At 35.0% G+C, this 23009-nt stretch overlaps 1 protein-coding gene across 7 annotated transcripts in view; it reads right to left on the bottom strand.

Annotated features, from left to right (window-relative positions):
- Window positions 1–545: 545 nt before the first annotated feature.
- Window positions 546–23009, bottom strand: part of GCA (grancalcin) — a 52687-nt gene continuing 30223 nt past the window's right edge. For all 7 annotated transcript variants that reach the window (XM_072811062.1, XM_072811060.1, XM_072811059.1 and 4 more), the window contains 6 exons: window positions 20904–20973; window positions 14694–14737; window positions 14256–14403; window positions 9459–9572; window positions 2908–2966; window positions 546–2040 (listed from right to left, as the gene is read on the bottom strand). In XM_072811062.1, coding sequence (XP_072667163.1) covers window positions 2014–2040; window positions 2908–2966; window positions 9459–9572; window positions 14256–14403; window positions 14694–14737; window positions 20904–20973 — 462 coding nt within the window. In that variant the 3' untranslated portion in view covers window positions 546–2013. The remainder of the gene's footprint in view (window positions 2041–2907; window positions 2967–9458; window positions 9573–14255; window positions 14404–14693; window positions 14738–20903; window positions 20974–23009) is intronic.

Raw genomic sequence — 23009 nt, forward strand, 5'->3', positions numbered from 1 at the left:
TGCTAGAGAAAGGAGTTCTGTGGTCAAAAAAAGTTTGGAAAAACTGGGTCAAGTAGAAGTAGACAGGATTTTATGTACCTCAGGCTTTATCAAGCTCCCTGAAAAGGATGAAAATTTCCCAAATATGTCTGATCAAAACTACTTCACAGACTTCCTGTGACCAAAATTCGTAGGAACACCTTTAGAAAAGGATGTTAGAGAATCATATAGAAAGTTCTAATACAAAGTGTTTGGCAAAAACTTATATGAATAATACCATATGTCATTTTTAAAGTTTCGTCTCAACTGTTAGCCTCCAAATAAGAGAAAGTATAGCAGACCTCAGAGCAGTACAGTGAGTAGATTACCTATAAGTTGGATGTTAAGATCCCAGGCTGTTGAGTCATATTATCACCCTTATTCAACATGAATGATATGAGCACATTTATATTAGTTTTTTCCAACAAGACTTCTAATTCGAATCCTGTTATTTTGTTTATGGCTCAGTTAACATCCTCTCCAATTATCAAATATATGTTCGTGGAAAAAAACTAACAGCCAGGGGATAAAAGTAGATGGTTTATTTAGCCACACATTTTTATACTGCTGACCAAATGAATATAGCAGCTAATTATTTAAAATTATAACGTCAAAATGACTATCCAATTCTTCCTTTCCAGGACCGTTAAAAGTTGATGTAAAATTCTGTAAGTTTATAAAGTTTTCTTTTAAGATACTGCCATTCATCCTCCACCCTTTAAGAAACAGAATTTTATAAAAAGCATAATTATTTTGGTCACCGGTCATACTAAAATCATGTCAATTTGTACTCATGTTTGAAGCCAGAAGAAATTCAGTTAAAGTGGAAGAAAAATACACGGTTTCTTAAATCTTAACTAAGACTAAGAATGTTTGCCAGGAAAGCAGCTCATTAATTACAACAGCTCACAAGGGGATCTTAAATGCTATGGATCTGATGACCACTTTGCAACTTCCACAGTAATGCCACAGAAATAGGCTGCGGCTGCGGTGGTCAGTACCCCCACATTACACACCTGCACTCAACGACTTACCAGTTTACCAACGCTAATGGTGAGCTCGCAACTAATGTTGAAAAAGTAAAACTTCCAATTTCTGAAAATTTAAACAAAGTGGTAGATTACTTGACTTTTTTTTAACTTTGTTAACAGTTGGCATTATGTATAAAATAATTTAGCTTAAGAGAATACATTGAAATGTTGACACTTCATTAGAAATATGTATCACTTCCAGAAAGTCTAGCTTTAAAAGGAAGATGCCATTTTAGGCCATCTACGTTGTCACTGATGGAAAAAGGGCAGCCATAAAAGGTATGTGTATCAAGAACTTCTTTTCCACAGAAGACAAAAAAAATATATTGAAGAAAAATATGCACTGACAAAAGCCAAGGGGAAAAAATGCCTCCTGTAGCCTTATGGTGCACCTAAGGTGCTATAGCATAAAATTTCAGCAACTTTCTCTCTTCATAGACAAAGACTAGCGAGTTTCTGTTCTTGAAAATGTGATCAAGGAATAAATTCTTCCACAAATATGGCACAAAATCTAGTCTTCTTCTAGTTCACCTTGAACACCAAGGACTACAAACAAAAAAGTATAATTTGTAACCTTCAGGTAAGTATACACTAGCTTTATCCAGCTTTCGTTATTTGACTTCTTATGTACTCTATCTTGTAAGTACAGTCTTCTGGGCTAACAATGTTAAAAATTAAGGTTAAAAGTTATTTACATCAATTCATCATATACCAATATTTTATGATACTATACAGATAGCTGTTAAGCGATAAATTTCCTAAAAGCAATTATTGTTCCAAATACAAAAATGCTTCTTTTATTGCTCTGAATTATGCACCAAAGGATAAATACGTAGAAAGGGAACAGATGTAAAAGGGAGAAACACAGAAAAGCCCCAAGAGCTTCAAATTCAAAGTAGTCCAGTTAGTTTCTTCCAAGTAAAAAAAGTTCACAGTGTTTCTTCAGCTTTCAAATTCTAGACGTTCAAATTGCCATAGTACCCTGCAAAAACTAATATAGGAAAAATCATCAGCTGGTGGCAATAAAATGGTTTTTGTTTTTGATTAATTACATTCCATAAAAGCATTTTAACAAGAGGGGAAGTTTTAAGTGTTTCCAAGGCTTGCAGTTTAAACCAGGATATACCAGCAGGGAAATGAGGGAAATGCTGACCCTCTAACTCCCCTATAACAAAAACAAAACAAAACCCCCGAAATATTGATGTACATGTGAAATATAATTTTCCTATAGTTTTAATTAAACTCAGGCTAATTACAACCATATGAAATGAGAAATGACGGGAGAAATGAACAGCATCATAACCATAGATGAAAATTTCCTCTCTCTTAAAGATCACCAAAAGTAAACAACGCTTTATAAAAATAATGGTCGGTTTGCCCTCAAAAATAATTTGAAAGATAAACTGCCAAAAACACATCATAAAATTTATTTATTTATTTTTTTAAGATTATTTATTTATTTATTCAGAGAGAGAGAGAGAGGCAGAGACACAGGCAGAGGGAGAAGCAGGCTCCATGCACCGGGAGCCCGACGTGGGATTCGATCCCGGGTCTCCAGGATCGCGCCCTGGGCCAAAGGCAGGCGCCAAACCGCTGCGCCACCCAGGGATCCCACATCATAAAATTTAAAATTGTCAAGTTGGAAAATAAATGAATGAATGAATAAATAAACAAACAAACAAACAAACAAATAAATAAATAAAATTGTCAAGTTGGTATTTGTATAAATACTGGATCATATATGCAGTTAGCTGAAAAATACAGAAAAAGAATATGGTCTATAAAATATATTATTCCCAGTACTGATACTAGGGATCACTTAAATTTTTTGACACAGTGTAAATATCAGAATACTTACATCGTCATATACAAAATTCACAACACCTTGTTGCAAGTGGTCTCTTCTTCTAAAGAAATCTTCAAACAAACAAAAAATATTAAAATCTTAAGTATATAGTTTCAAATACTTGGTATCCCTAAGCACTAAAAAAATGACTAATATCATACTCAAAAGGTTATTTAAATTCCACATAGCGTAATATTAGTTCTGGGTATACAATATCATGAGTCAGCAATTCCATACGTCACCAAGTGCGCACATCACGACAAGTGCATTCCTTAATCCCCATCCCCCTCACCCATCTCCCCTCTGGTAACTATCAGTTTATTCTCTATAGTTAAAAGTCTGTTTCTTAAATTTCCCAAGCATGAAATCATATGGCATTTATCCTTTTCTTGACTTATTTCACTTAGCTTAATATTCTAGCTCCATCCATGTCATTGCAAATGGCAAGAGTTCATTCCTTTTTATGGCTGAGTAATATTCCACTGTTTATATACACCACATCTTCTTTATCCATTCATCAATTGATGGATACTTGGGCTGTTTCCATGATTTGGCTATTGTAGATAATGCTTTTACAAACATCAGGGTGAATGTATCCCTTCGAATTAGTATTTTTGCATTCAGTGGCTAACTACCTGGTAGTGCAATCGCTGGATGGCACAGCAGTTCTATTTTTAACCTTTTGAGGAACTTCATACTGTGTTCCATACTGGCTGTACCAGTTTGCATTCCCACCAACAGGGCAAGAAGGTTCCCTCTTCTCCACATCTTCACCAATATCTGTTGTTTCTTGTGTTGCTGATTTTAGCCATTCTGATAGGTGTGAGGTGATTAATGCATTATAGTTTTGATTTGTCTTTCCCAGTGATGTTGAGCATTTTCTCATGTGTCTGTTAGCCATCTGGATGTCTCTGCAGAAATTTCTATTCATGTCTCTTGCCCACTTTTTAATTGGATTATTTATTTGTTTTTTTGGGTGTTGAGTTTTATAAGTTCTTTATATATTTTGGATACTAACCCTTTATCAAATATGTCATTTGCAAATATCTTCTCCCATCCTGTAGACTGCATTTTAGTTTTGTTGATTGTTTACTTCACTGTGTAGAAGCATTCTATTTTGATGAAATCCCAATAGTTTATTTTTGCTTTTGTTTTCCTTGCCTCAGGAGACCTATCTGGAAAGAAATTGCTACAGCTGATGTCAAAGAGGTTACTGCCTATGTTCTCCTCTAGGACTGTTATAGTTTCAAGTCTCACATTTAGGTCTTTAATTCATCTTAAATTTATTTTTGTGTATGGTGTAAGAAAGTGGTCCAGTTTCTTTATTTTGCTTGTTGCTGTCCAGTTTTCCCAACAACATCTGTTGAAGAGACTTTTTCCCATTGGATATTCCTTCTTGCTTTGTCAAAGATTAACTTACCACAAGTTGTGGGTTCATTTTTGGGTTTTCTATTCTATTCCATTGATCGGGGTGTCTATTTTTGTGCCAGCACCATTCTGTTTTTTTTGTTTTAAAGATTTATTTGTTTATTCATGAGAGACACAGAAAAAGAGGCAGAGACATAGGCAGAGGGAGAAGAAGGCTCCCTGCAGGAGCCAGATGCGGGACTCGATCCTGAAACTCTGGGATCATGCCAAGCCAAAGGCAGATGCTCAACTGCTAAGCCACCCAGGCATCCCAGCACCATACTGTTTTGATTACTACAGCTTTGTAATATAACATGAGTCCAGAACTGTGATGCCTCCAGCTTTGTTTTCTTTTTTAAGGTTGCTTTGGCTACTCGAGTCTTTTGTGTTCCATAAAATTTTTAGGATTGTTTGTTCTAGCTCTGTGAAAAATGCTGTTGGTATTTTGATACTGATTGCATTAAAAGTGTAGACTGCTTTGGTAGTCTAGACAATTTAACAACATCTGTTCTTCCAATACATAAGCATGGAATGTCCTTCCATTTCTTACCAATTTCTTTCATAGTGTTTTATAGTTTCCAGAGTACAGGTGTTTCACCTCCTTGGATAGTTTATTCCTAGGTATCTTATTGTTTTTGGTGCAACTGTAAATGGAACTGATTCCTTATTTCTCTTTCTGCTGCTTCATTATTGGTACATTGGAATGCAACAGATTTCTGTACATTGATTTTGTATCATCAAATTTGTGTATCAGTTCTAGCAATTTTTTGGTGGAATCTTATAGGTTTTCCATATAGAGTACCATGTCATCTGCAAATAGTGAAAGTGTGCCTTCCTCCTTGCTGATCTGGTTGCCTTTTACTTCTTTTTGTTGTCTGACTGCTTGCTAGAACTTCCAGTACTATATTTAATAACAATGGTAAGGGTGGACATCCCTGTCTTGTTCCTGATCTGAGAACTGAAAACTTCCTCAGTTGAGGATGGTATTAGCTGTGGGTTTTCATATATGGCCTTTATTATACTGAGGTATGTTTCCTCTAAGCCTACTTTGTTGAGAGTTTTTTTTATCATTAATTGATGTTGTACTTTGTTAAATGCTTTTTCTGCATCTACTGAAATGATCATATGGTTCTTATCCTTTCTTTTATTAATGTGTATCATGGTATATCATGATGATTGATTTGTAAATAATGAACCACCCTTGCAAACCAGGAATAAATCCCACTTGATCATAGTGAATTATTCTTTTAATGTACTATTAGATTTAGTTTGCTAATATTTTATTGAGAATTCTTCTGTCTATGTTCTTCAGAGACATAACCTGCAGTTCTCTCTTTTTTTTTTTTTTTTTAGGGTTTTAGGCGAGTCTTTATCTGTTTTGGTGGTAGGGTACTGCTGAAGTACTGGAAGTTTTCTTTCCTTTTCTATTTTTTGAAATAGTTTGAGTAAAATAGGTATTAACTCTTCTTTAAATGTTTGGTGGCATTTACCTATGAAGAAGCCATCTGATCCTAGACTTTTGTTTGTTTTTTATTACAGATTCAATATCTTTGCTGGTTATCAGTCTATTCAAGTTTTCTATTTCTTTCTGGTTCAGTTTTGGTAGTTTATATATGTCTAGGAATTTGTCCATTTCTTCCAGGTTGTCCAATTTGTTGACATATAGGTTTTCATAATATTCCCTTATAATGAGTTTGTGTTTTTGTGTTGTTGGTTGTTATTTTTCCTTTTTTGTAGTTTTATTTATTTAGGTCCTTTCTCTTTTCTTTTTGATAAATTTGGCTAGAGGTTTATCAATTTTATTAATTTTTTTGAAGAACGAGTTCCTGATTTCATTGATCTGTTCTACTGATTTTTTAGATTCTATATCATTTATTTCCACTCTAATCTTTATTATTTCCTTCCATCTGCTGGCTTTGGATTTCTTTTGTTGTTCTTTTTCTAGCTCCTTTAGGTCTAAGATTAGGTTGTTTAAGATTTCTCTTGCTGCTTGAGGTAGGCTTGTATTCCATATACTTCCCTTTTAGGACCACTTTTGCTGCATCCCAAAAGTTTTGAGCCATTGTATTTGCATTTTCATTTGTGTCCCTGTATTTTATTTCTTCTTTGATATCCTGGCTGATGCATTCATTGTTTAGTACCATGTTAACTTCCATGTATTTATGGTCTTTCCAAATTTTGTCTTATGGTTGACTTCTAGTTTCTTAGTATTGTGATCAGAAAAGATGCATGGTAAGATTTCAATCTTTTTATATTTGTTGAGGCCTGATTTGTGACCTAACAGGTGATCCATTCTAGAGAATGTTCCACATGTACTTGAAAAGAATGTATATTATGCTGTTTTAGGATGAAATGTTCTGAATATATCTGTTAACTCATCTGGTTCAAGGTGTCATTCAGACATTGTTTCCTTTCTGTTTAGATAATCTGTCCATTGATCAAGTCGGCTGTTGATGTCCCCTGCTATTATTGTATTATTATCAATTAGTTCCTTTATGTTTGTTATTGTTTGATATATTTGGGTACTCTCATGTTGGGCGCATAAATATTTACAGTTGGTAGATCTCCTTACTGGATTGTCCCCTTTAATTATGATATAGTGCTCTCTATCTCTTGTTAGTCTTTTCTTTAAAGTCTGGTTTGTCTGATAGAAGTATTGCTACTCTGTCTTTCTTTTGACACCCATTTATGTGATAAATATTTCTCCATCTCGTCACTTTCAATCTTCAAGTGTCTTTAGATCTAAAATGAGTCTCCTATAGGCAGCATGTAAATGGTTATTATTTTTTTTACCATTCTGATCCCTATGTCTTTTGATAGGAGTACTTAGTCCATTTACATTCAAAATATTTATTGATAGATAGTAGTTAGTGCCATTTTATTACTTACTTTGTCATTGTTTCTGCAGATTTTCTCTGATCCTTTCTTGTCTTTGTCACTTTTGGTCTCTCTGCTGCACTCAGAGTCCTCTTTAATAATATTGTAGGGATGGTTTAGTGGTCACAAACTCCTTTAGTTTTTGTTTGAGAAACTCTCCTTCTATTCTGAATGATAGCCTTGCTGGATACACTATTCTTAGCTATGGATTTTTCCCATTCATCATCTTGAATAAATCATGCCATTCTCTTCTGGCCTGCCAAGGTTCATCTGAGAAATCTCCAGTTAACCTTTGGGTCTTCCCTTATCAAGTTAAGGACTTCTTTTGTTTTGCTGCTTTTAAGATTTTTTCTTTATCACTTATGTTTTGCAAATTTAATTACAATAGGTTTGGTGTGGTCTGCTTTTCTTGATTTTGAAGGCATCTTCTGTGCCTCTTGCATCTGGATGTTTGTTTCCTTCCCCAGATTAAAGAAGTTTTCTGCTTTTTTTTTTTTTTCAAATAAATTTTCTGCCCCCTTTTCTTTCCTTTCTTCTTCTGGAACTCCAGTAATATGAATGTTATTATATTTGATGGAGTCACTGAATTCCCTAAGTCTATTTTCATATTCCATGATTTTTCTCTCTCTTGTTCAGTTTCATTATTTTCCATTATTTTGTCTTCTAGGTCCCTAATTTATTCCTCTGCTTCTTCCAGCCTGCTTTTCATTACATTAAGCCTGTTTCCAATCTCATTTATTGCATTCTTTATCTCTAGTTGATTCTTTTTTAACTCTTTTATCTCCGTGGTAAAGGTCTCACTGATTTTTTTTTCTTTTTTCTATTCTTTTCTCAAGCCCAGTGAGTATCCTTAAGTTTCTTTAAATTCACCATTAGGAATATTATTTACATCTGTTTTGCTTGGATCTCTGGCCATAGCCTTATCTTGTTCTTTCATTTAGGATAAATTCCTCCATCCTGGCATTTTGTCTAAGTCTCTTACCTTTTTCTATGTGTTAGAAAAGACAGTTATGGCACCTGCTCCTGGCAGTAGTAACTTTATGAAGAATAGGTCATGTAGTGTCCAGAGCCTGGCACTTTAGGGAATGTCTCTGGTATGTGCAGTGTATGCTCTGCTCTTATGTTTTGGCTGGTATGTCCTTTAGGCCAGTCACACAGAGGCTCTACTCATCTGCTGTGGGCAGTGTTCCGTCCTTGGCCAGAATGTGGCAAGTTTTACCTAGGTGTCCACTGGTCTCCTTATTAAATAAGACCTAACACCAGCTGCACCAGAACTGAGGCTCTACAGAACTCTTGTTGAGACATGGTGTGGGCAGGGGATTGTGCTGGTCTTCTGGGGGAAAAGCCCACCATGCTGGGACTGAGTTAAGTTTGACTGAGAAAGCAGTCCTGCCAGAGTGCAGAGGTTTGCTATAAACAAGTTAGGCAGCCAGTATCAGTGCTGAACTGCTTCTTGCAGGTGGCTCTGTATTTATGCTAAGGGGGTGGGAGAGGGAAATGACACCAGCCAGTTCCTCTGTTCAGGAGAGGTATCTCCATGAAACTGCCTCTCAGGGACACGCTCTTAGAAGAGTGAATACTCTCCCTTGTGTGCTACAAGCATTCTTCAGATCATTGTTTCCAAGCTGTCTGCCCTCTGGGCTCTATTCTAACCTAGCACAAGGACCTTTAAAGTCTGAGCTTTAAGCCCCACTGATTGCAAGAACTCACAAAACTGAGCCCCTCTCATTTTCCAAGCCAATGGCTTTGGGGAAATATCCTTGTGCATTCCTGGGTGTTCCTCTCTTACCCTTTTCCCTGAGCACAGCTTCCACCTCTCTGTAGCACCCATGATCCGTTTCTCCCCTAAAATACATCTCTGCCCTTTCTACCTTCTTTGATGGGGCCTCTTCTCCCCCTTTAGTTGTGTCTCCTCCTTTATCAATCTTCTGCTAATTTCTGGACTATATAGGATGATCTGTTAGTTATCTAGGTGTGTTTGTGGGAAGAGACAAACCTATGGTTCTCCTACTCCCCTGCCATCTTCCCTCTCTCTCTTCATTCTCAATTAAACCAAGTGATTTCATATCCTGGGGACTGACACATGAAGAAACTTTCCAAAATTGAGCTATAACAAATTTTCACTATTCATATTACTTAATTTTTAAAGCCTTAAAAGTGATTAGATTTAATAGTGAATAAAAGTAAAAAATACATTATTATAAAAAAAGTTGAATAAAATGAAAGATATTCAGAAAAACAGCTATATAACACTGCATCTATTTTTAAAATGTCAATACCTGTCAATGCTCGAAGCTTCACACAGCAAGCAACATAATCATCAAAGAAGATTCGGCCATTTTTGCTGTACCGTTTAACAATAGCAGTTAATGTTTGAGGACTCAATCTGTAACCTAGAAAAAGGAATTTATACATTAAAATTTCTAAAACCAAACACCATAAGAACACAACATTGCATTTTCTTTAAAAACAATTGTAAAATAAATTTCCAAAATTCATTCCATAAAAATATATACTAGAAACCAAATACATTCACATTAAAATCTATCAAAGACTTATTACTAATAAAGTAATAAAATGGGCAAATCCATTTTGAGTTCATTTCTGTGTATAGTATAAGAAACTAGTCGAATTTCATTCCTTTGCATGCAGCTGTTCAGTTTTCCCAACATCATTTGTTGAAGAGACTCTTCCCCATTATACATTCTTGCCTCCTTTGTCTTGCTAGTATCACCAGTCTAACTTTGTAATGAAGTCAAAACTAAGAAAGCAATTACATTTTTAAAATATATTTTGATTTTTATATAATGTCAAGTATCTTATAGGCTTTAATGCTTCAATATTTCAATTCTGTAATTTGAGACTTCTTTAAAGAATATTAGAGAAAATATTATTACAGATCTTTTCTATCATTTAAATTTTGTATTTCCTTTTTTCTTTTTAATTTTTCATTGAGGTATAATTGGCATATAAAATTATATTAGTTTCAGATGTACAACATAATGATTCCATAGTTGTATGTATTGCAAAATGATTATTATAATAAGTGTAGTTACATCTTTACCCTATATAGTTACAGAATTTTCTCCTCTTATTATGAAAACTTTTAAGATCTACTTTTAGCAGCTTTCAAATATATGTATAGTTTACTGTGAAGGGTGCTGGCCTAGAATTATTATCTTTATATATTACTGGATTAGATTTGGACAGAAGACACTAATCTTTTTTTTTTTTTTTTGGAGAGACACAGAGCAATAGCACATAAACTGAGAGAGAGGGGCATAGAGAGAGGAAAAGAGAGATTCTTAAGCAGGCTCCACACCCAGCTTGGAGCCCTGATGCAACACGGGGCTCAATCTCATGACCTTGAAATCATGACCTAAGCCAAAGTCAAGTCGGATGCTTAACTGACTGAGCTACTCAGGCGCCCCCAAAAGACAAAAATCTATTCAAAGGGGAAAACAATAATAAATGTAGAGAAATTCCTTATGTGGCTACAATAAAATATAACCCAGAAACTTGTTAAAAATAAAGAAAAGGAAAGGTATAATTTAATAGAAGTAAAATATGCAAATGAATGTAATTATATGCAAATGTTTTTTAAGCTTCCTCGTAGGAAGTTATGATCCTGATGTGGTAATAAAAATCTTAAGATTTCCTATAGCATCCTTAGCAAAATAATTTGAATATTTTAAAATATATCTGAAGCTCTTAAATTTGAATAATCTGCAATTCTTCCTTGTGGCACGCAACTCTCTATGTGAACTCTAGTGGTTTTCTTTTTTGTAAAAGGTCATATTAATTTTCAACACTATGTTGAGTTAAGGGTCAAGTTTAATCCATTAGGTATTAATACTCTGACTGAACTACATATGATGTGGCTAGGATTGTCCCCAAAACTACCACCTATTAAATTAAAATGTCTATTTACAAAACAAGTCACTAGTTTTAACTTTTTAAATTGGAATTGAAGATAATGTACACTGTGTTCAGATTTTAACTCTCAAAAGGTTAATTTTCTTTAAATGTATTTTGTTTAGAAATGAGTATAAGTAAAATAATAGAGGTAAACAAAATTAAGAAAACTACTTAAAATTGCATGAACTGTAAAAGCAGGTTAAACATCATTTTATGTTAAAATGTTTGAAAGAAAATAGACAGTGAATCTTAGTTTACCAAAGGTAGAATAAAATTAAAGTTACATTCTTTTAAAATACTCTAAAATGCAGACTTCCCATTTTGAGGTATTTGTTATATACTGTGTATACTAATTACATAAGAAAGAAAATTTAGAAAACATGTTTTTTACTGTTGAAAAGCTAGACTATAATATGGAGCATAACATACTGAAATAAGCCTTTGCTATCAAATTAGAGCTCTTATCACAAATGAAAGATATTCCATGCTCCTGGCTTGGAAGAACCAGTATTGTTAAAATGTCCATATTACCCTTAACAATCTAGACATTCAATACAATCCCTGTAAAAGATCAATGGCATTTATCACAGAACTAGGACAAGTGATACTAAAATTTGTATGGGACTACAGAAGACCCCAAATTGCCAAAGTAATTCTGAGAAAGAAGGACAAAACAGGAGGTATCACAATTTCAGATTTCAAGACATACTAGAGCTGCAGTAATCAAAACAATGTGGTACTGGCACAAAAACAAACACAAATATCAATAGAACAGAACAGAGAGCCCAGAAATAAACTGAGACTTATGTGGTCAATTAATTTATGACAAAGGAGGCAAGAATATATAATGGGGAAGAGTCTCTTCAACAAATGATGTTGGGAAAACTGAACAGCTGCATGCAAAAGAATGAAATTCGACTAGTTTCTTATACTATACACAGAAATGAACTCAAAATGGATTTAAAGAAGTGGGGCATCTGGGTGGCTCAGTCGATTGAGCGTCCAACTCTTGATTTTGGCTCAGGTTATGATCTCAGGGTTTGGCATCGAGCACCATCAGGCTCTGAGTTCAGGGAGGAAAGCCCTCAGAGGGCTTATCTACCACTTCCTCTCCTTAGGCCCCTCCCTCTCTCTAAAATAAATAAATAAAATCTTTAAAAAAAATAGATTAAAAAACTAAAGTGAGACCTGAAACCATAAAACTCCTAGGAGAAAACAGGCAGTAATTTAACATTAGCTGAAGCAACCTTTTTCTAGATAGGTCTCCTGAGGCAAGGGAAACAAAAGCAAAAACAAATCACTGGGACTACACCAAAATAAAAAGCTTTTACACAGTGAAGAAAACCATTAACAAAATGAAAAGGCAACCTACTGAATGAATGGGAGAAGATATTTGCAAATCACATATCCCACAAGGGATTAATATCTAAATATAATGAGCTTATACAACTCAATACCAAAAACTCCAAATAATCCAATTAAATATGGGCAGAGGACCCAAAGAGACATATTTCCAAAGAAGACAAACAGATAGGGGCACCTGGGTGGCTCAGATGATTAAGTGTCTGCCTTCAGCTCAGGTCATTATCCCAAGGTCCTGGGATAGAGCCCCACATCAGGCCTCCTGCTCAGTGGGGAGTCTACTTCTCCCTCTGCCCCTGCTCATGCTTTCTCTTTCTCTCTCAATAAATAAAATCTTAAAAAAAAAAAAAAAAAAAAAGATGACAGATGACCAACAGACACACAAAAAGATACTCAACATCACTCATCATCAGGGAAATTCAAATCCACAATGAGAGACAACCCCACTTGCAACTGTCATAATGGCTAAAATCAAAAAGACAAGGACTAAAAAGTATTGGTGAGGATGTGGAGAAAAAGAAACCTTCCTGCAGTATTGGCAGGAATGTAAACTGGTGCAACCACTGTAGAAACAGTATGGAGATTCTTCAAAAAATTAAAAACAGAACTATCCTATGATCCAGTAATTCCATTGCTGCATACTTACCCAAAGAAAAGCAAGACAGTAATTTAAAAAGATATATGCAGTCCTATGTTTATTGAGGCACTATTTACAATAACCAAATTATGGAAGCAACCAGAGTGTCCGTCCACAAATAAGTGGATAAAAAAAAAGATGTGGTATATACACAATGAAATATCACTCAGCCATAAAAAAGAATGAGATCTTGCTATTTACAACAACATGGATGCACCTATATAGAGTATTATACTAAGTGAAATAAGTCAGAGAAAGACATGATTTCACTTAAATATGCTATTTAAGAAACAAAACAAAGAAAAAAGGGACAAACAAAAAGGGACTCTTAAATTCACAGAGCAAACTGATGGTTGCCAGAGGAGAAATTAAGAGGTACAAACTTCCAATTAAAAAAATGAAGTCGAGGGATCCCTGGATGGCTCAGCGGTTTAGTGCCTGCCTTTGGCCCAGGCCATGATCCTGGAGTCTCTGGATCGAGTCCCACATTGGGCTCCCTGCATGGAGCCTGCTTCTCTCTCTGCCTGTGTCTCTGCCTCTCTCTCTCTCTCTCTCTCTCTCTCTCTGTCTCTCATGAATAAATAAATAAAATCTTTTAAAAAATAAAAAAATAAATAAAGTCACAGAGATGAAAAATACAGCATAGGGAATACAGTCAACAAGATCATAATATACACTGTATGACAGATGGTATATATACTTGTGGTGAGCACCGAGTAATGTCTAGAATGGTTGAACACCTGATATGGATTTGTATAGAAGTGTTGTACACCTAAAACTAATATAATACTGCATATTAATTATATTTCAAAAAAATGGTAAAAATATCTAAATAAATAAACACTAGAGATCTTACTAAGTTACAGAAAATACAATATAAATGGTGAGTACCAATGATTAGGGGACTACATTTTAATAAAGTGAACAGATGAAATTTAGAAATTATTTTATCAACCACATGTATAAAATATCATCTTTTGGAAAAATCATAGATAAAATGGTTTTGTTAAATGTCATCAGTCAGAATATATCTACAATCTTGAAATCAAATTGGCTAACAATTGATATAATATATTCCTTAAACTCTAATAATTACGATTCATCTCATCAAAGAACAAAGATGATCTGGATAGATTCTAAAGAATTTTAATATACTTACCCATTGCAGCAATGGCTTGATTCAATTCATGATGTTCTACTGTGCCACTTTGGTCTTGATCAATAGCTATGAAGTGTTGCTTCCAAGCATTAAGAGCTGCCCAAAGTTCTTTGAATTCATTAAATCCCATTTTTCCTGTGTAATCTCTCTGATAGTTTTATTAATAAAAATAAGTTTTGATACCAAAGAGAATTTACTTGACCCAAAACTGTAAATCATGACTAAAAAATTGTTAGTATGCTTCTGCAAGTTAGCCAAGTTTAGCATATGAATAGACTTCTGTGTAAAAATGGAAAAGTACAGAATTCAAACAGGATCTTACAAAGTATTTTTAAAATCTCCAATTTACTATGGTCATTTATAGCCAACAATTGCTTGGTTATATTCAGAAAGCAATTATTTCATATTCTAGTATATTCTATTTTTATTCAAGGATACATCCAACATGGCGATCATAATTCTGCAGGTTTCCAAACTGAAGGCTATAAAACATATTTATTATTTCAATTGGAGTCTGCCCAATTTTATCTATGTAAAATTATAACAATTTCTATTTTATACAAGAAAATGTTTAAAAATTGCCAAAAATACACAATCACCCTTTATCAACAGACTTTAAATGTTAGGGATCCTTGAGGGGGAAGAGAAAAGGATGAAAATAAAGATCACAACTACTTCAAACTACTAACACTAGTCAGGGGATTTGGGTAGTTAGATATACAATGATAAAATAACTGAAAATTACTTTTATAGGTGAAAGGAGGGCTTCAGTGTTCCGAACATAAATGGTAAGTAGGTTTTAAGTAGAAGTCTAACCTATACACAAAAATCACAAGAACTGAAGGAGTTAGAGATTTAATTAAAGCTTAGGTGAAGGACTGGCTTATGATAACATCTGAAAGGCAGATAAGGGCCAGATCATGAAAATCTTGAATGCCACCCTAAAGATTTAGACTAATGGAAGTCACTGAAGAATTTAAGGAACAGACTTAAAGCAGTGGGGCAATTCTTAAATTTTCATTCCAGAAACATCCTTTCACATTGACCAGACTACAGAGTAAGGTAAGATATAGGTAAATCATTTGCTAGTTTACTGCAATCAATCAAATAAGAAAAATATGAGCTTCTGATCTGAAGCAGCTATTTTCCCTTAGGAGAGGGAAAAGGCAGGAAGAGAAAAGTAAATATAAACATCTTAAAATCATGGGTTATTAGGAACATTAACACCTCATATCTAAAGAACTGTAACTGAAGACTCAGTAGAATTTAATTTTTCTAACCCTTATCATAATTGCATTGAACTGGTAAGCTGATTTGTCTCAAGACCAATTATAGGTCAGTCCTGATAAGAGATATTATGTCAGTACAGTTTAGTTAAGCTTACAAAGTTCTTACTAGTAGCTCCTTAAAAATGAATGCATAAATAAATAAAAATGCTTAAAATTAAGTTATCTTATTTTTTGATAAAATATTTTGAAATTTTTATAAATGAAAAACATTTCAGCTAAATTTTAGGGCTATTAAGAAAAAATCATAAAACATTTTATAAGTGAGAATAGCCAACTTTAAATTAATACAGCGTCAATATTAGAATAGGTGGTTACAGTATTTTCAGATGGACAATTCAACAGACATTCGATGAGCATTCACTAAGAGCCAGGTAGTATGATTTTGTGAATTCACATGCTATTGCAAGAATTGCAAGTATTATAAGTCCCAGTTTTACAAATGAAGAAACAGAGGCCCAGAATAAAGTTTTCAAGTTCCCAGAGCTAATAAGTGGAAAAGTCAGGACTGGAGCCCAGAGCTCCTTCATAAGGATACTACTCAAGTGGGAAGAGGGTGGCAAAGTTTCCATAAGAAATCTCTGGCTGACATTCAATCATTTTGTAAAGCAAATGATATGTTTTGCTTTCAAGTTAACATGGCACACATCCATTACATGGGAGAATCTGAACATATGATAACAAATGGCAAGTGCTGAGTCTTCAAATAAGCACATCTTCCATCACAAAATAGGATTGAATATATGTGTATATCAGATTAAATATTTTTGACAAAGAATAGAGAAGAATTTTTAGGAAAGTTAATAGATTTTCATTTCCCCCAATACCCCATTACAATGGACAAAAAATTAAATCTTCTAAAGTCAAACCATTAGAAAAAAAGAGAATGAGAGATAAAGGAAAAGAATTACATAAAAAGTAAAGGAAAAGTAGTAGGATGGATGGAAGTTAACTAACATAGACCTGAGAAAGTGGCTTGATGAAAACCCAATAAGAAGAGTTGAAAAGGAGCCTACTTATCCAGAAGACACCAAACATCTAAGAATTGGTATTATATATGAAAATGGGTGTAAAGGTAGAGATAAAAACAGAAGGGCCAGTTGAACATCTATTTAAAGAGGATGTAGAGCCTCAAATTCCCTCCTTGCCTCAGCTCCATAGATGGATGCCATGTCTATTCTAACAGAAATCTAGGGATTTACTGTCTGGAGAATTCCTTAAATTTCAGGATACTAGACACATATCCAAAGCCCTCACCACTAAAAATAACCAGTACCCCTAATCTCTAACCCTGATATTAACATTCACCCTAACCTTAATCCCAACACTAGCCCTCTGGACAGGTCTCTGAACTGCAGGACGCCAGACACCTACACTAACCCTATCCTTAATCTTAACTACTAACCAGTAATCTACAACCCCTAACACTAACACTAACACCAGTCCTTACTCCTACCCTAACCCTAACCCTAGATCTGAGAAAGTGGCTTTTGAATATGCAGTAAGAAAGCCCAGAAGCAGCCTACTTATCCATGAGAAGACCCCAAACATTTAAGAGTTGGTAGTATTTCTGAAAATGTGTGAAGGTAGAGATAAAAACAGAAGGACCAATTGAATATCTATTTAAAGAGTTAACATTTACAGTCTGATACCCCCTCCTTGCCTAAATTTGGTAGATGGCTCTCCCTGTCTATTCTCATAATAGGATAAGTCTGGGGATTTATTTTCTGGAGATGTCTCTGAACGGTGGGATACCAGACACATGCCCAGACCCTTCAGCTCTAACCCCTAACTTCTAACCTCTACCATAATGCTATCCCTCACTCTACTGCTAATCCAAACACCAAACCTCTGGAGAGGTCTCAACTAAAGGATGCCAAACACATACCTTAACACTGACCCTGACTCTGATCCTAACCTTAACCTGACCAATAACCTTAGATCAGAGAAAGTGGCTTCTGAACACGTTCTATAAGAAGAGCTGAGAAGCAGCCTATTTGTCCTGGAGAAGTCTCCAAACATTTAAGAATTGGTAGTATTTCTGACGGTGGGTGTGAAGGTAGAGAGAAAAACAGAAGGAACTGACTGTATAATTAAAGAGTATTTAAAGCACCAAATGCCCTCTCTGCCTCAGCAGTATGGCTATCATGTCAATTCACAACCCAGCAGAAGTCTGAGGATTTACTGTCTACAGGTCTCTGAACTACAAGCTACCAGGCACATACCCAAACCTTTTGCTCCAAACCACTAACCTAACCTCAAATGGTAACTCTACTACTCACCCTAACTAACCTTAACCCTAACCTAACTCTAACCTACAGGAGAGGTCTTTGAACTGCAAAATATTTGGAACGTACCCTAACACTGATCCTGACCCTAACCCTAACACTACCCCTAACCCTAGATCTGAAAAAGTGGCTTCTGAACACACAATAAGAAAAGCTAAGAAGGAGCCTACTTATCCTTGAGAAGACCCCAAACATTTAAGAATTGCTAGTATTTCTGAAAATGGGTGTGAAAGTAGAGATAAAAACAGAAAGACCAACTGAATATCTATTTAGAGAGTATTTAGAGTAGCAAATCCCCTCCTTGCCTCAGATCCATAGATATCTGCAATGTCTATTCTAACCTCAGCAAAACTGGGGATTTATACTGTGGGGAAGGTCTCAACTGCAGGATATTAGGTACATACCCAAACCCCTAAACCCAATCTCCTAACATGTAACCTCGAACCCTAACCCTCACCAGATGAAGAAGTCTCTGAACTGTAGGATACCAGGCACATACCCTAACCCTAACCGTGACTCTAGGCCTCACCTTAATTTTAACCCTAGATCTGAGAAAGTGGCTTCCTAAATACATGATAAGAAAAGCTGAGAACCAGCCCACTTATCCTAGAGAAGACCCCAAGCATTTCAAAATTGGCAGTATTTTCTGAAAACGAGTGTGAAGATAGAGATAAAAACAGAAAGACCAATTGAATATCTATTTAAAGAGAATTTAGAGCCCCCAAATCCTCTGTGTTTCAGATTGGTATATGGTTGCTATGCCAATTCTCACCACACCAGAAGTCTGAGGCTTTATTCTCTGGAGAGGTGTGGGAACTGCAGGATACCAGGCACATATCTTAACTCCTAATCTCTAATGTCTAACCCTAACCCTCGATCTGTAAAAGTGCTGAACACAGCACAAATCTGTGGTTTGCTGAACACAGGATAAGAATAGCTAAGAAGCAGCTTACCGATCCTAGAGAAGGCCCCAAACATTTAAGAATTGGTCGTATTTCTGAAAATTGGTGTGAATGTAAAGATAAAAACAGAAGGACCAAAGGAATATCTATTTAAAGAGTATTTAGAGATTCACATTCACTCTTTGCCTTGAGTCAGTATTTGGCTGCCATGTCTAGTCTCACCCCAGCAGAAGTCTGGAGTTTTATTCTCTGGAGAGGTCTCTGAACTGCAGGATATCAGGCACATAACCTAGCCCTAACCCTAGCCTATATAGTAAAAATAAGGCATATAAGGGACAGTTTATCGACAGTTATCAACGACTGAGAACCCTGAGTCTGCCCTCTTCCTACTGGACAACTAGCCCAACTAGCCCAAAAGGAAATCCCTAAACATACTGTTGTTTCCTAACAAACTGCCCTGCTAAGCCATCAGACATGGAAGTCTACAATCAATACTAAACCATGACCTCAAAGCTTCTCACCTGCATTTTAGCTAAACACGTGCAACCAAGGATCTCAAATGCCTGAGAAAAGCATCAATCACAAAAGACAACCAAACAAATAAACTGGGGAAGAAATTTTGAAGGAAACATAGTTGATAAAAGAAAAAAAAAAACTTTGAAAAATATATTAATAGCAACAAAAATACATTAACAACAAATATAAAACACAGCTTCATAGACACAAGAGAAGACTATATACATGAAGAGAAGCTCCTGTATTTTAAGAACATCATAGCAGATAAAAAAAAAAAAAAAAAAAACTCAATAGAAGGTTTAGAAAATAAGATTGAGAAAATCTCCCCAGAGAGGACAGCCAGAGATAGGAGGGAAAAAAAATAAGAAAAGTGACCTGATCTAAATGACAAGCATTCCAAAAGGAGAAAATTGAGAAAACATCATTAAACAAAATGTCTCAGAACTAAAGCAAATGAATTCCCAGTCTGAGAAGGCCCACTGAGTTCCCACACAACACGACCAGGCACATCATTGTGAAATTCCAAACCAGGGACAAAAAGAAGATCTTACAGGCCTCCACAGTGAAAAAATTGACATACTGGCAGGACAGAAAGATAAAGTAACAGTGGATTCTAGAAACAATGGAGCAATATTGATAAAATTCTAGATGAAAATGATCTGTAATGCAGAGTTCCATATCTGGTCACTTAATTCTGTGGACAAAATGAAAGCACTTTCAGATTAAGTCTAAAAAGATTTTCCTCCTGTGCACTCTCTAAGAATGTTTGTTTGTTTGTTTGTTTGTTTGTTTTAAAGATTTTATTTATTTATTCATGAGAGATACAGAGAGAGAGAGAGAGAGAGACAGGCAGATGGAGAAGCAGGCTCCATGCAGGGAGTCCAATGTGGGACTCGATCCCAGGACTCCAGAATTACACCCTAGGCCAAAGGCAGGCGCTAATCCGCTGAGCCACCCAGGGATCCCCTCTTCCTGAGAAGCTGGTTAATGTTATATTTTATTGAATTTTTTTAAATGACTAGAGATGAAATAAAAGGGAGATCCAACTCAAAAGAGCATGGAAAGTCAGTTCTGGAATGATGGTGAAGGAATGATAGCTTTGCAGCTATGCACAGAAAGTAGACCACAATAAAAAGCTCTAGAATGATGATTAATTTCAGAAAAAGTAAAACAGTATATAAAAAGGAAAATTAATCATACATTATCACAAGACAGAGGAAGAACATTCACATAATGACAATAAGGCAAATAGTGATTACTGACCTACTGAAAATTACTATACAGCTATATTGGATGGAGGAGAACTGGGGAGCATTCCCATGTGGCATACGGGGACAAGAGTGAGTTTAAAGTTCTAAGAGAGTTAATTCTCATCTTCCATAGCAGGATATCAATTGTTAATCACTGAAACTGAAAATCTATAATGATGAAAGCATGCTATTTTGAGATCTGGAGGCAAATTTCAAAGGCATCAGATGTAAAAGATGAATGAGATTTCCTCTTTAAGTGGTCAACATCTGGGAGATAATTATGCACAAGGAACAGCTATTTTCACAATAAGCTTTGCAGAACTATTTGACTCTTTAAATTATGTGCATGTATAACTGTGATAAAATATTTTTTAAATATTTTAAATATGGGGGAAGAAGATCTCACGAGAATAAATTCCATTAATTCCAGACTGTGTCAAACATCTCTGAAGTTCCTCAGCATCCACTTCACCATCCTGTGAAAAGACAATTACAATCTGATTTAGTGCACAGCTATATCAAACTATATCAAATTATATTAATATGTTAATTGGCTGTTTTAGGCCAATCAATAAATATGCATTCTTTAAAACTTACTCTATTATCAACCATAAAATTATAGAGGTAATTACTGATAGCAAAGGTAAATACAGAACAGCATACAAAATATATTTTTTTCACAACCAACTTATATTCTATTAATATTTAAGCACTTCAAATAGAATTTATTTTTTCTACTTCTGAGAAACAGAATAAACATTTTGACCTATCATAGGTCAAAATAATATCTTGTGAGAATCATTGTACCTCTACTTAAAATGGAAAAATGACCAAAATATGTTCAGAAAAATCTCAAAAATGTTCCCCTAATGCCCGTCTCGTGGGGGTATTGTTTCTAAGAGACATTAAGTTGTAACTGGAAAGAGAGAATAACTTCCTCCCACCACCACTACCCTCAGCAAAATTTTAGAGTCGTCCTGCATCTTGTTGCAATTCTTCTGATTATTTCCCAAACATTTGTGTTTGAACTTACTATGGGAAATAACACATTTCTTTTACACAAACAAGAAATCACAAGGGAAGTGAAATAGGCTGAGTACTCCCATTGTGTTTCAGTACCTCATCCTATTTTCTACAGAAATATACAAAGTAATTTACTTGGAAGCCTCATAAACATTGTCACAAATGCAAAACAAATAGCTCTGAGAAAGGATCAGGGAAGCAAAGTTAAAACATGAACTTCCTTAAGAGTTCATTTTTGTAAGAGACCCAAGAAATAAAAAAAAAAATTACAACCTACTCCTAAGAAGTGTTAAAACACTCATTCTAATGGATCTTTAGCAAGGAATCCCTTATAACAACAATGCCAGTGATTTTAACAGGAATTTAAAAATATAAGCATTCTTTCCAATGGATCATCTATGTGCCTACACAGAATAAGTGTCCCTTTCTCTGCCCTGCATAGTTCTGGGATTTTGCTTACAAAACTTTAGTCAATTCTAAACTAAGAAAATTATTCTATAAAAAAAATTAGCCATATATTTAGAATCAAAACTAGGTTAGCAATTTTTCCTTCAATGATAAAGATTTTCAAAGGAATTTTTACTTAAACAACAATTACCTACCTTTCTGTTATATAAAATCACTATTATATTTTAAGACTTTGAAAAACCATGCACACACTTCTAACATGATTTGAGAAGATATCATCAGTAAACAAAACAAAACAATCAATGAAGTCTACAGCTGCCACTGTCAACAGTATCTCAATGAAATGATGGCAGGTCATCGTCAATTATTGAAGGGTAAATTTTGACCTGACAGATGCCAGGTCATCGTCAATTATTGAAGGGTAAATTTTGAAAGACATTTTTTTTACAAATTATTAAAACAGAAGCAAAAGAAGGAAATGACTTTTCTCTCATTTTTAATTAATTAATTTTTAAAAAGATTTTATTTATTTATTCATAGAGACACCGAGAGAGAGAGAGGCAGAGACAGGCAGAGGGAGAAGCAGGCTCCACGGAGAGAGCCTGATGCGGGACTCGATCCAGGGTCTCCAGGATCACGCCCTGGGCTGCAGGCGGCACTAAACTGCTGCACCACCGGGGCTGCCCTCATTTTTAATTTAAAAATGTCTTCTATCTTCTAGTACACTAAAGATAACATGGTTATAAATTACTCCTTTCTTTAACTTTTCTTAAGTGGGAAAATGATACTATACCTGAAAATAAAATTAGTGAGAATTCTAAGCTTCATCAAATTTTTCATTTTTAAAAATAATGCATTGTGCAAACAACAGGCTCAAACTTAAAACTTTCTAGAAAAAGGCAATTGGAATTTACCAAAAACTTTGATCAATCCAATTAAAAGTAAGGAAATCAATCCTTTGTAGTCTGATGATAATTTCTGTTCAAATATGAGCTTCTTCTATAGGATTTCACAGAAGTCCACTAGGTGTACAGAGGACCTTTCTCTGGATTCTGCAAATCCAAAGACACAAAAGAGACCC

Source organism: Canis lupus, chromosome 34 (genome assembly GCF_048164855.1).
Source record: "Canis lupus baileyi chromosome 34, mCanLup2.hap1, whole genome shotgun sequence".
Taxonomy (NCBI): domain Eukaryota; kingdom Metazoa; phylum Chordata; class Mammalia; order Carnivora; family Canidae; genus Canis; species Canis lupus.